The sequence below is a fragment of the Glandiceps talaboti genome, chromosome 19 (assembly GCF_964340395.1).
Source record: "Glandiceps talaboti chromosome 19, keGlaTala1.1, whole genome shotgun sequence".
Taxonomy (NCBI): domain Eukaryota; kingdom Metazoa; phylum Hemichordata; class Enteropneusta; family Spengelidae; genus Glandiceps; species Glandiceps talaboti.
In genome coordinates this window covers 21,194,477-21,207,805 of record NC_135567.1, presented here as the reverse complement: position 1 = coordinate 21,207,805, position 13,329 = coordinate 21,194,477, and the positions used below count along the sequence as shown (strand labels likewise).

Below are 13,329 nucleotides of genomic sequence, written 5' to 3'. Positions count from 1 at the left end.
AGTAACTCGTCTGAAAAGAAACATCACAATCAACCATAAATTATGAGAAACAGAATAGCGGAATTGATTCAGCAATCTAACTTTGAACGATGGTAACTCATTTGACAAAGAATTTCCATATGTGGAAGTACGGTTTTGACATTTATATTTTCAATAAATGATACTTGAATGTGAATACTATCCTTGTAAGGTATATTTAAAGAGTTTCACACATATTGAAAACTGGTGTGGGTAGGTTGGACCCAGTAGTCGTAGAGTACAATTTCCTTGCAAGAGACAAGAATGTAATTTACATATGGATGAGAGTTTTGGGTCTGTCTCATTTCAAAATGAATAGGTTGGACCCAGTAATCTTGAATACAATCTCATTTTCTGGAGAATAGATTTCTGAAATGTTTGTTTCATTTTCTTCATGAGTTTACATAATTAACACTATTATCAACTGTACTAGTAAGATGTACATTTGAAATAAACATTGCCTTTCATTTCTAAACAAACCTGTCTTTGTTTCTTTGTTTGTTCATTCATACACCAGATCAATCTGATTAAAATCCAGTGTAGATGTTGGCTAACCGTTCATTGTTATGTTACCCTGGTATGTTTGCTTGAATTGACCTTCCTAATACATGTTTACGTTTTCGTCTTGATGGCCATCAAGATGAAATCGTAAACATGTATCATGAAGGTCAACTGAAGTAAAACTACAGAGGTAACATAACAATGAACGGTTAGCCAACATCTACACTGGATTTTAATCAGATTGACACCAGATATACTTCAATGTTGTGAGGAGTACATGTACGGAGAGAAATTTTGAGTAAATTACTACTACATCCTACAAGGTATTGAAAGGACACATACACATAGACAAACCTCAGTTCAGTTGTGATAATGATATTAAAATTGAGTCATTTTTGGAATCCAATATGGCAGTCAAATACCATGTTAAGTCGAGAATCCAATATGGCAGTCAAATACTGAGTTAAGTCTATGGGAAAATAAAAGATTGCGAATTACCTTGAAAACAAGATGCTCAACCAGATTTCTTTTTTGCTTCAAAAGGACCAGGAAAAGTTTTCATACTGCAAAGTTTGGAGAGAATGGAAGAACTTTGATTTTATGGTAATTTGTCCTTGATGCACATTTTACATTAAGGGAGGTAATATCTGATTTATGGTATGTATGCATAGAATGTCATAAAAAAGCAAGACAAGAATTCAGCTAAAGATATTGTAGTAACATTAAATTTAATAACTGAAATAAATCACTAACAGAACACTTGGAAGTACATCAATTCAAGAATACACAGCCTGTAGTGACAAAACAGTCTCTTTGCAATGTGTTGCTATGACAACACTTCAAGTCACTGACACGCTTCTTGTTACTTTAATTTCAGTGATTTAATGATCTCAAAAACTCCTTTCAATTTTGCTCATCAGAGAGAGAGTTAATGTACGATACTCACATTTGGCTAGTGCAGACATTAATACTTGCAGTTGCCAACGCATGCTGGTGAGGTTTTAGTGTCAACCTAGTGTTAGCACTGAGCTAGTCTGGTATTATCATAGGAATGGTGTAGACATTAACCCTTCCAGTTGCTAATACATACTGGTGAGGTGTTAGTGCCATCCTAGTGTTAGCACTGAGCTAGTCTGATGTTAACAGGACTGGTGTAGACATTAACCCTTCCAGTTGCTAGCCAAATGCTAAAAAAGTCGAAAAGTGATTCTTGACCAGGACCTTAGTTTCAATGGAAATCTCAAAATTCCGAACCTATCTAATTTATATAAACACTATTTATATACAATGTACAACTTGGCAGTAGAAAAGTGGAACGTGGTAAATTTTATATTGTACAAACATCCAAATATACATAAATATGCAGACAAATACAACCTACAAATTCAGTAGGAATCAAACACAAATAATGAATTATTTATGAATGTAAAGGCACAATGGAAGTAACATTTGGAAACTCTTTGTTTTGTTCTCTTTACCAAAACTTACTTATTGTGTTCTGACTATTGTCAAATACCCTAAAACAAATGTCATTATCCACATGTAGAGCCAATAGGAATAATGTTAACGTTAGCGTCACCAGAAGCCACTGTAGTTTACAAAGTTCAGTTGTTAATATTTCACAGTCAATTCATTTCTTCCAGTAGTCAGAATCAGTTTACCACAGCTGGTTCAGAGTAAATTGCATACTTGTATTTTCCATCAAGGTGAGGAGGATGTTGATTGGTTATTCTGACATTTCCTAGCTGTTGATTGGTTATTCTGACATTTCTTAGGCTGTTGATTGGTTATTCTGACATTTCCTTGGGTTCAAAGTTCAAAGAGGTACTGTTAATACAGAATCGTTGTCCCGTTGGTGGTGGCCCATCATTGAAGACATGACCAAGGTGAGAATTACACTAGTTGGGGAAAAAAAAGAAGTCTGTTTAGTAGTGCAGTCCAAGTTTGTTGTGTAGTTCAGTCCAAGATTGTTTAGTAGTTCAGTCCAAGACTGTTGTGTAATTGTTGGTGCTGGTATGTTGTTAGAACGATGACAGTCAAATGGTTAGAGTGGTTGGCTTGTAATCTTTAGATTGCTGGTTGTGTAGTCATGATGGTTGAATGGTTAGAGTGGTTGGCTTGTAATCTATACATTGCTGGTTGTGTAGTCATGATGGTTGAATGGTTAGAGTGGTTGGCTTGTAATCTTTAGATTGCTGGTTGTGTAGTCATGATGGTTGAATGGTTAGAGTGGTTGGCTTGTAATCTATACATTGCTGGTTGTGTAGTCATGATGGTTGAATGGTTAGCTCACCTCTTTACAAAACACCTCTGTTCTTTTCATACCATGCATGTTATCAGACCGTCTCATTACATGCGTTGCTGATTCATCATCTCCTATGGCACCATATATTGCATAGAATGAAGGCCATCCTGTGTGCGAGTCATACTTAGTCTTTGAGCTGTAAATAGATGCCAAGAATGAGACAAAACAGACACGGTAAAACTAAGGAATGCCATTGCCAGCAAATAAATGTCTTTCAATACACTTTGGGTTCTTAAGATTCATTTTATGATTTCACATTACAAAAAATTTGTGCGTTTATCAAAAACACCAAAATTGAAAGTATTTTTCTTTGTCATTATTCTTGCAAAGGGCCACTGTTGCATCTTTAGACTTAGCAGACATTAATATTTTACATGAACAAGACATAGTCATGGCTATATACCTGAAGGCTGGGGTAAGCGAGTAATTTTGTGAACTGAAAGTCCCCGAACCTGTGCCTTAAAAAATCCAGTGGTCCTGCTAACAGAACTAGTGGTCCCTAATTCCACTATGTGAAACTGTCTTGCAGGATTCTGCCAAGCACGAGAGCATTGATTTCCGATCGCTGATTAATATCCATTCTAATTTGCATATTTAATATTCATGAACTAAATTACGGAGACAATTAAAGGTACATGACGTAATAACAAAGAAGTAGTACACATGGCAAATTAAAATGTTTAGGGCTCAGTTTCTGTCTTTCTCACTTCGCAATATTTGCACCAGTAAGAAAGTATGATGCTAAAACATATCTATTTACTTACTTACCTAAATAACTCTACATCACAGCATACACATTTATAAACACCTTGTATAACGTATAGACTTACCTAAATAACTCTACATCACAGCATACACATTTATATACACCTTGTATAACAGACAGACTTACCTAAATAACTCTACATCACAGCATACACATTTATATACACCTTGTATAACGTATAGACTTACCTAAATAACTCTACATTACAGCATACACATTTATATACACCTTGTATAACGTATAGACTTACATAATAACTCTACATTACAGCATACACATTTATATACACCTTGTATAACAGATAGACTTACCTAAATAACTCTACATTACAGCATACACATTTATATACACCTTGTATAACGTATAGACTTACCTAAATAACTCTACATTACAGCATACACATTTATATACACCTTGTATAACAGATAGACTTACCTAAATAACTCTACATCACAGCATACACATTTACATACACCTTGTATAACGTATAGACTTACCTAAATAACTCTACATCACAGCATACACATTTATATACACCTTGTATAACGTATAGACTTACCTAAATAACTCTACATCACAGCATACACATTTATATACACCTTGTATAACGTATAGACTTACCTAAATAACTCTACATCACAGCATACACATTTATATACACCTTGTATAACAGATAGACTTACCTAAATAACTCTACATCACAGCATACACATTTATATACACCTTGTATAACGTATAGACTTACCTAAATAACTCTACATCACAGCATACACATTTATATACACCTTGTATAACGTATAGACTTACCTAAATAACTCTATATTACAGCATACACATTTACATACACCTTGTATAACGTATAGACTTACCTAAATAACTCTACATTACAGCATACACATTTATATACACCTTCTTCATAGTGACTGTAATATATACCACTAAATGGCTGTAAAACACAAATATGACATCATTACTACATCTGATTCAATACAACTCTAATACTAAGAGTTGTTGACAGAACCCCATGACATGTGAGTTGAAGTGTCGCTCACTCAGGGTATTTCCACAAGTACTGGAGAGAACCCTGTAAATTATAGGATGGAACCCACTACTCTATAAAGGTCTGGAGAGAACCCTGTAAATATAGGATGGAACCTACTACTCTATAAAGACCCAGGGAGAGACTGGTAGATCACAAAATACATAATGTATATGCACTAAGTACATGTCTGTACTCTTATCATGTCCCATTGGGAAAAAAGATAGAAAGGGCACATACATGTAATTCTTTCATTCCCTTTTTTCTACACAAATAATACTGCTCTGTACAGGAATCAGTGTGATACCCCTGTTTATAAGTCCTTGAACTGGGGGTACCACCTTAATTCATCACTTACAAATAACAAGGCCAGTTACTTCCTCTCTTCCTTTTATCTATGTGCATTATACTAATTTGCAGAGGAATCACATGACTCCAATCAGTGTGTGTGTGTGTGTGTGTGTGTGTGTGTGTGTGTGTGTGTGTGTGTGTGTGTGTGTGTGTGTGTGTCTGTGTGTCTGTCACTCCTTGCTAATAATGGGTATACCACCCTCATCTATTTCTACACAGACATACTTCTTCCATTCCCTTTTCTCTACATACGTAATATACTGCTCTGTAGCAGAATAAATAATTCAACTGGGGATACATATACCGCCCAAATCTATCAAGTCTACACATACAAATGTACTTACTTCTTCTGTTCCCTTTTCTCTACATACATAATACTGCTCTGGAGTCAACTTCTTCTCCCATTCTGAATTAGGAACATCTTCATATGAGCTTTGTACAACTGCATATTAAGAGAAATTAGTTGACTACTAATATAATATGTTCTACCAGACTACATGTATCTCCTCATCTCTAGCTCAATGAGAAGGTCATGAGATGAAATTTCAAATTCAACCAAAGCCACCCACAAAGTCATTAACATCATGTCTTTGTTAATCAATCACAAAATTCTAACCAATAATAAGTTAGTGTTTATCGGGACAATTATGTAATGTCCAAATATGGTACAACAATGTCCAAATATGGTACAGTGATGTCCAAATATGGTACAGTAATGTCCAAATATGGAACAGTGATGTCCAAATATGGCATATTTGTCATATATCAGGACACTACTTATACATTGTTTACATCATTCTAACAGTTGGGGTTTACTCATTTGCTTGAATAACTTTTGGTTCATGATTTCTCATTGAGCCTGCTATTACATATTGAACAAGTCATTGAGAATGACATAGTCCCCGCTATGATTGGGTTTTAAGGAATTATCACTACTCTGATCACGCAACAACACTTGTGAACCTAAATCAAACAGACTTAGATATGTTGTGTCTGCTTGTTGGACATGGAACATGCCTACAACAATAAAGGATGGGTCGGGTATGGGGGATCATATCACGAAGAAAATGGATATGCACATGATGTATGTCATAGAACACTGTCCTAATACCAACTTTGAATGAGATCTGTTCAAGCATGTCTGAGTTATGGCTTTGGACATGGAAAATTCACACAAAAAATGGCTGCCAGGCAGGCATATTGGATCGTATCACGATGAAAATGGATATGCACATGATGTATGTCATAGAACACTGTCCTAATACCAACTTTGAATGAGATCTCTTCAAGCATGTCTGAGTTATGGCTTTGGACATGGAAAATTCGCAAACAAAATGGCTGCCAGGCGGCCATATTGGATCGTATCACGATGAAAATGGATATGCACATGATGTATGTCATAGAACACTGTCCTAATACCAACTTTGAATGAGATCTGTTCAAGCATGTCTGAGTTATGGCTTTGGACATGGAAAATTCACAAACAAAATGGCTGCTAGGCGGCCATATTGGATCGTATCATGACAACAATGAATATACACATGTATGTCATAGAACACTGTCCTAATACCAACTTTGAATGAGATCTGTTCAAGCATGTCTGAGTTATGGCTTTAGACAGGGAAAATTTGCAAACAAAATGGCTGCCAGGCGGCCATATTGGATCATATCATGAAACAAAGTGACGTGCATATGTATGCCATTGTATGTTGCCCCTGTACCAAGTTTTAAAAAAATCGGTCCAGGTATCTCCAAGAAACGGCTGCGGAAGGACGGACGCACGGACACACGGACGCACGGACAGACGGAACCCAATCCATAAGTCCCCGTCCCGGACTTCGTCCGGCGGGGACTAATTACCATAGTTTCGGTTACCCAGACTCTCGTTGCTAGGGGTGATGAGTCTAGGTAAGTCACTGTAACTGAGACTAGATTTACAATGGAAATGCCAAATGTGTGTATATTCCCACAATCCTTTATGGTATTTTTGGTTGATCAGTCATCTCTGCCAATGACAGTGCTAGATGTGATTTCTAGTTACCTGTGTACATATGCAATGTACACAAGGACCAGCGAAATGTATGACAGGGCTTGAAATGATTTTTTCTTTGGTAGTCCCAGTGGATTACCACTTTTCCTAAAATGGTGGTCCAAGGATGGCAACCGGTAGCACCGTATTACTGAACTCCAAACATAGGACCACATTGGAAATATATCACATACTTTAATACTTGCCTACACATTTTTTGTCTTATATTAAAGGGCAACACCACTCCAAGAAATTAAAGGCATTTTCATGAACTATGGGTTGTGGAGTAATTTCATGGTTTTCACATCACCTACATCATGTGTAACTTCTTAGAAACTTAAAGTTGAAGTTGTCCCCATTTGAGGATCTTGGAGGTGTTTAGATTCCAGTCAATGACCTTCTCAGCCAAATTTGTGAAGTTGTTTAGACTTAAGAGGCTGCATGATACAGAGTTGGTAGACGTAAGAGGCTGCATGATACAGTGTTGGTAGAAATGACACCAGTGTTTCCTACACATACTGAATGTAGCTCGGATGAAATTAATGTTACAATTACATGTATTTGTGGCAATTTTTGTTTTATCAATATTTTGAATAAAATTGGCAAGAATGTGCCATGTACACCCATAACTGTACTCTCTAAGTTAGTGGGATACAGACAACCTTTCAAGTACACACGGTTTGTGAAAAATACTTTGTAAATAGACAGTAATTTTACAAATTACATGTACTCAAGTGACTTTATTGAAAGAGATGACCAGCTGGTCTACACCACCGCATCGTGTACGCTGCAGCACTAGCACGACGGGCTATCTATCGCCGGATGCTGAGCTAGTACAGAAAGTTAGTTTTCCCGATACTTACGTGTCGAAGTGTGAAAACTTCTCCAAGTCGAGCATGAGTGTTGCGATGGAAAACGTCTGGCATTAATTTTGTGTGATAAATTTGAGAAAGGTCGCGTTGTTCGACCTAAAATCCTCGCAAGCTGAACCACTCCACGAAAGTTGTACGCCATTACACCGTGTTTCGGTCCACCTAGGCTTACTTCAGAAAGTAAAACTTAAAAGACGCCCTAGCTGGTATTTCTTAGCTTAATTATGACGTCACGGGGTCGTCCAGGGTCTGGCCGGTCACAGACCAAGGACAAAAGTAATCGTTTCAAAATGTTTTTATCAACCTGTTGTTCGATTTTAAAATGTTGATGTAGTGTCATTTTTTACCTATCTATTCTTTGTCATAGTAATCTTGTTTGAAATGTTATTTTCGCAGAACCAAAATTATATAGCACTATCAATTTAATTTTTATACATATATGCATATAACAATAATGTTTTATTTATTGTATATTTGTACATTTACAAAGTGAGTCTATTCAGGCGTTACATACTACGTATAAACGTGATTGGTTCAGAAAGCACTGGTCGAAAATTCGAGTATAGAAACAGTATTGGTAATATAGTTTTAGTGTGTAGGTCCATCAACTTATTTATTTATTCATTTATTTGTTTATTTATTTTCTTGTATGTATGTATGTATGTATGTATGTATGTATGTATGTATGTATGTATGTATGTATGTATGTATGTATGTATGTATGTATGTATGTATGTATGTATGTATGTATGTATGTATGTATGTATGTATGTATGTATGTATTATGTATTATGTATTATGTATGCGTGTGTGCAGAGCTCTGCGTGTGTGTGTATGTATGTGTGTGTGTGTGTGTGTGTGTGTTTGTTTGTTTGTTTGTTTGTTTGTTTTATTTGTGACACGGTACCTGCAGGCCTGGGCTACCTGTATAGTAGACATGTAGAGAGGGTGGGTGGTCAAAACAAAAATAAACCTCAAATCAAACAACGATACTTATGCCAAACCCTGTAATTGGCTTTTAGAAGTATTGGGGATTGTAAGATTAAAAAAAAAATTACTGTCGTAATACTGATGTGTAAAAAGCACGGTATTTTATACTTAATCTTTCATCTTTTTTATATTGTACACTATAAAAGTATTTGAATTATGTGGAGTGGATCACGTACATACTCAGTCTCCCACATCCCCTAATATGGTATAACATGAATATGAATGAGGAATGTCAGAGGTCGTGTCTTGACCAACCAGAACAATGCTTGCGTAATAGTTACTTCAAGTATCCGGACGTGTGTAATATAAACATTGAACACGTGTAGAAGACGAGCCAAATTTTCAGCAGTGTTTTTCACAAGGTAAGTGTTTCTTTTCACCAAATTTGTACAATTTCGACTTCCTACATTGAATAAGTCATAGAAGGTTGTTATTGATGAGTTCGAGAGCATGCCATTTTTACGAGATCTGCGGACGTATTTACATGTTGTGAGTGAAAAGCAGCTAGGGCAATGACATTGCCGCCGTACTCGGCGATCAGAAATAAATCAAGACAAGGCAATATCGAGTTTGATATGATTTACGATACCTAGGAGAGTATAAGGAGCATATCGTGGTTGTATCGACCTCCAATACAATATATTGCAATATGGATGCACAACAATGTATGTATCACCCGCGTAGTTCCGATCCAGCTTGTCCGTGTTGGAAAAGTGTGTACATGGAGTATATTGCGTGTATCGCATAAGACGCCTTTGTTTGCCAGAAATGACAATAGTTTGACCCTGTTCTGGCACAAATAGCATCGATTTTTGTTCCCTATCTTATTGTAAACAGGATATCCATGATGTCTGAACAAGTAACGATTAAGATACGAAGTACAATTAGTGGGTGAGTATTTCTGCATATCCTGTACGCGGCCTAGCTTTAGCATCATTTTTCGAACGCTGGGGGTTAGTTTCGTGTAAACCGTCCTGAGTACAGAAAGTAACGGTACACTTATTGCAGCTATGTACGGCCATCCAATCGTGTGTCAAACTTACTGTGTAACTTTCAGTTTGACAAATTGATCACCGTAAATTAGAAACGTAATACATATCTATCAAGATCCACCAAGTTATTTCTTAGTGCCAAGACAATTTCCTCGTTTTGGTGTATTGAAGTGTAGTTTTGTCTGGTTTATTATTATTTATCTTGTTATTTTCAGGTATCACTACTTTCATGTGAGACCACATGTTGATGTGCCACTTCTAGTTGAGAAGGAAGAAAATAATAAAAAAGATCCCAAGGCTATGTCTGTCACGATGCCACCATTACCATCCATACCCAGCCATCTCCACACTTGTGTCACACGTGAAGCTGACAAGCGTTACCCCACTCCCCATGGTATCAAATATTGCTGGCAAACAAGTTGGTCGTGTGCCAGCCAATCTGTGTGGCACATTTAGAAGAATTTTGGATGGAGGTGAAGCCACATTGTCTTGGTATGTACTGATCAATATAATTACACACTGGATACTCAGTTGGTTCCTTAACTAGATCTAGCCTTTTTAATATTAATGGATAATTTTTATTGTTTCCTTAAATTTTTCAGTCACTACCTTGGGACAGTGCAACTAAGCACATCACCACCAGCCCAACAGGCATACAAGCATCGGCCAAGATTTGACAGACAAGGAGGGGGAGCTGTGTGTACTTGTACATATCATGTGACAGTACCAGTAGGGAGAAGATGCGAGGTGTCTAATTTATTAGAAGATACTGTAGACAAGATGGGTGGTGCCAACTATGTTATGAAAGAATAGACGTGGAGTAGTACTGTTATGTTCAAATGTTTATTGAAAATAACACATAAATAACTTTATATAATATAACATAATAACATATAAATAGTAATATAACATAAATATATGATTAAGAACAGTAAACTCTGATATAAATATATATTATAAAGCAATTATTTCCAATTTAAATTTATACAAAGTAATTATACAAAGGCCACTCCAGGCACATTTCAACCGTCATAATTTTAAGTACTGATTTTCATTTCTTGATTTAAAGTTTGATTTGCATGTCAAGTTTTGATTTGTAATTTAACTTAAATTCTAAATAAACATTTCACTTTCAAATTATAAATATTTTCAGTGTGTTGACTTATATAAATTATCACAATATGATATGTAAACACAGGCTAACTTGGTGAGGTAGTTCTACTTGAAGTACCAATTATGTGCAAGCATTGTTCAGATTGGTTAAGACACATCAACATGTGGTCTCACAATCATGTTCTGTCCCTTCAGGGGATGTGAATCCTGAGTTTACCTGTTCCGCTTGGTATGACTGTACACACTCCCTACAACTATTGCAGAATGGATGTAGGATGTAACTGGCATACAATTATGTTTGTCAAAATATCCAGTGTTTGTTTATTGCCCCTTCTTGACAGCCATGTTCGCATAAGTCTCTGTTCATTATCAAATGCGTATTCAATCAACCCATTTGGTGCAGGAGGGCAATTATTTTCCATAGATTTTAACCAAATATTTAATAGATTAGCACTGGCTGCAGTCGTACAATGACCGAATATGTTGGCTGACAGTTCACTCTTGGTTACTGAATGATTGACAGCTTGAACAGCAAAGGTTAAATCAGATACATAATTCAAATTTCTGGCACCATAAATATTTTCAATAGCTTGAAAGCGTTGGAAATCTGTTTTGGACGTTATTCTTTCTGTTGATGTACTTACACCTACACCCTTTTCAGTCCCTTTAGCTGTCACGGCATCTATAAATTCCCTTACAACTTTGTTCTTTTTTTCTATTTCTGTACTCAAAGAAATATTGCACAGTTTTTCAACATGTCGACTTGATTTGTTGCTAACAGCCTGTAATGTATCTTCGTAAATGTTCTTATTTTCAATGTTACCGATTTTTCGTACTGCAGCTGTGCGTTTTTCCTGTGTGTCATACCGTGTATTCTTTTCTAATTCTAGTTGATTATTGAGCTTTCGTAAACCAGTGCTCTCTCCTCTTGACTCTGACAGTGCATCAAGGAGTTCGTCTATGTCTGCTGACATCAAGTCATTCTGTTTCACCTGTTCTTCATACTCAAAGCAACTGCTACAAGGTTCCCCTACATATTCATCTTGTTTGTGCTGCTTTGTGCTGGTATCTATTCCTTGATGTGTATGCTGGATGTTATCACCAAAGTTGAGTTGTTTACGAGCAACACCACTAGCACCAACATGCACTTTTCTTGGGGGAGAACTGGTCGTTGGACTCGTGTTGTTAGGAGTTGGTTTTCTTTTGATAGCAGTTGTTTGGTTTCTTGCCTAAATCATAATTATAATAAAATATCAAAATTTAGAATTATTTTAACATAAAATAAATGTACAATATTGTATGCTACATGATCTGAAACTTTGAAGACATCAGAATTTTTTCCCCGACTACAGTAAAAATAAAATTAGTATCAATGGAGGAATGTGTTTTGACAAGTTCACTCGCTCTGTCACACTCCAGTGCATGTCTCCATATTTCGAACTACCAGACACTGACTACACTGTAAGATACGTTACAACAGTGTACTAATGAAACAAGTAATTACTTCAACCAAATTAATAAGAAGAAATAATTAATGTGAGTATAGAATCGTCGGAAAATATTCACCAGTCTCACTTATTCACTTGTCGATAAACGCACACAGGTTTACATCTAGTAACAATGAATCTACTTCCGTATTTACCTTTGATTCCGTAATGACTGGATTGCTGACTTGGACGTGTTGTGTGAATTCGCGTTTCGTAGGAGCGATACTAACACATTTAATTTAGTACAGTATTTTGCGTGTTTGGCACGGGCACCCAGTCCCTGGAAGCCTTACTTTAGTGACTGTGGTACATAATGTGCGAAACATAACGCTCTATCGTTCGGGAGAGTTTGTGTCCAAGAAGTGTGGCGTGGGTTCGCAAACGCTCGGACAAACTTCCCCTGCTTCCGGTATACATGTCCACGCTGTCCTGTTGCCGAAGACAATGCCGCCGTTACGATACAACTTCCTAGCAAAAGTAATACTACTATCATCACCAGGACCATGAGGATGTAGGAAGCCTTGCTACTTTCACCACCGGTGCCGCCATGATCTTCGACGGGAGGGACTGGAGCCATGCCAAATTCACACGCATCGGATAGGAGAACGACACGGTAGATTTTCTAATGCTACGGTAGAATTGGCGTGAATATGGTCAGGTTTGTTATGGTGTAAAGCTTATGTATTTCGGCCAATCACAATTGATTTCACAGGCCAAAAACTAGGGGCATGTGTATTGCAGCCGTGTTGAGCGCTTCCACGTCAAAAACAAGCGATATGATTGGTCGAGAGTTCCCCTAGGCATTCATTTGCCGCTTGAGGGCGGACTATTTTTCTCATTAACATAAAATGCCATATAAGGGGATG

General features: G+C 36.8%; 3 protein-coding genes and 1 long non-coding RNA gene across 6 annotated transcripts in view; 2 read left to right on the top strand and 2 right to left on the bottom strand.

Annotated features, from left to right (window-relative positions):
- Positions 1 to 371, top strand: part of LOC144449963 (ribulose-phosphate 3-epimerase-like) — a 5,905-nt gene extending 5,534 nt beyond the window's left edge. Inside the window, exon 8 of the mRNA XM_078140530.1 lies at positions 1 to 371. This exon is cut by the window's left edge and continues 147 nt beyond it. The gene's annotated coding sequence lies outside the window, so the exon portion shown is untranslated.
- Positions 372 to 1,296: 925 nt separating this feature from the next.
- Positions 1,297 to 8,032, bottom strand: LOC144450243 (peptide methionine sulfoxide reductase MsrB-like). 2 transcript variants are annotated; one of them, XM_078140836.1, is made up of 6 exons: positions 7,873 to 8,032; positions 5,325 to 5,422; positions 4,500 to 4,536; positions 3,655 to 3,694; positions 2,813 to 2,960; positions 1,297 to 2,417 (listed from the first exon to the last, which is right to left on the bottom strand). In XM_078140836.1, the coding sequence occupies exons 1-6, from the start codon at positions 8,021 to 8,023 to the stop codon at positions 2,307 to 2,309; spliced, it is 585 nt and encodes a 194-aa protein (XP_077996962.1). In that variant the 5' UTR covers positions 8,024 to 8,032; the 3' UTR covers positions 1,297 to 2,306. The 2 variants fall into 2 exon arrangements, with proteins under 2 accessions (XP_077996962.1, XP_077996961.1); XM_078140835.1 differs by lacking the exon at positions 3,655 to 3,694 and having other exon boundaries at positions 4,460 to 4,536.
- Positions 8,033 to 9,200: 1,168 nt separating this feature from the next.
- On the top strand, positions 9,201 to 10,673 carry LOC144450389 (uncharacterized). Its single transcript, XR_013482236.1, has 4 exons — positions 9,201 to 9,233; positions 9,709 to 9,762; positions 10,079 to 10,355; positions 10,466 to 10,673. It is a non-coding gene; the product is annotated as an uncharacterized LOC144450389 (long non-coding RNA).
- A 132-nt stretch (positions 10,674 to 10,805) lies between these two features.
- Positions 10,806 to 13,111, bottom strand: LOC144450194 (uncharacterized). Of its 2 annotated transcripts, none has more exons than XM_078140776.1 (2): positions 12,619 to 13,111; positions 10,806 to 12,205 (listed from the first exon to the last, which is right to left on the bottom strand). In XM_078140776.1, exon 2 carries the CDS (start codon positions 11,948 to 11,950, stop codon positions 11,231 to 11,233), a length of 720 nt encoding a protein of 239 aa, XP_077996902.1. In that variant the 5' UTR covers positions 11,951 to 12,205; positions 12,619 to 13,111; the 3' UTR covers positions 10,806 to 11,230. The 2 variants fall into 2 exon arrangements, with proteins under 2 accessions (XP_077996902.1, XP_077996903.1); XM_078140777.1 differs by lacking the exon at positions 12,619 to 13,111 and adding an exon at positions 12,543 to 12,566.
- Positions 13,112 to 13,329: the final 218 nt, after the last annotated feature.

What these genes read in the sequence shown, in the direction of transcription:
- LOC144450194 (XM_078140776.1), bottom strand. Translation starts at nt 11,950, where the DNA reads ATGTCAGCAGACATAGACGAACTCCTTGATGCACTGTCAGAGTCAAGA.
- LOC144450243 (XM_078140835.1), bottom strand. Translation starts at nt 8,023, where the DNA reads ATGGCGTACAACTTTCGTGGAGTGGTTCAGCTTGCGAGGATTTTAGGT. An exon ending in AAGTTTTCACACTTCGACAC is followed by an intron (nt 5,423 to 7,872) that starts GTAAGTATCGGG and finishes CTTAATATGCAG; the next exon opens with TTGTACAAAGCTCATATGAA. An exon ending in CAGAGGTGTTTTGTAAAGAG is followed by an intron (nt 2,418 to 2,812) that starts GTGAGCTAACCA and finishes TTCCCCAACTAG; the next exon opens with TGTAATTCTCACCTTGGTCA.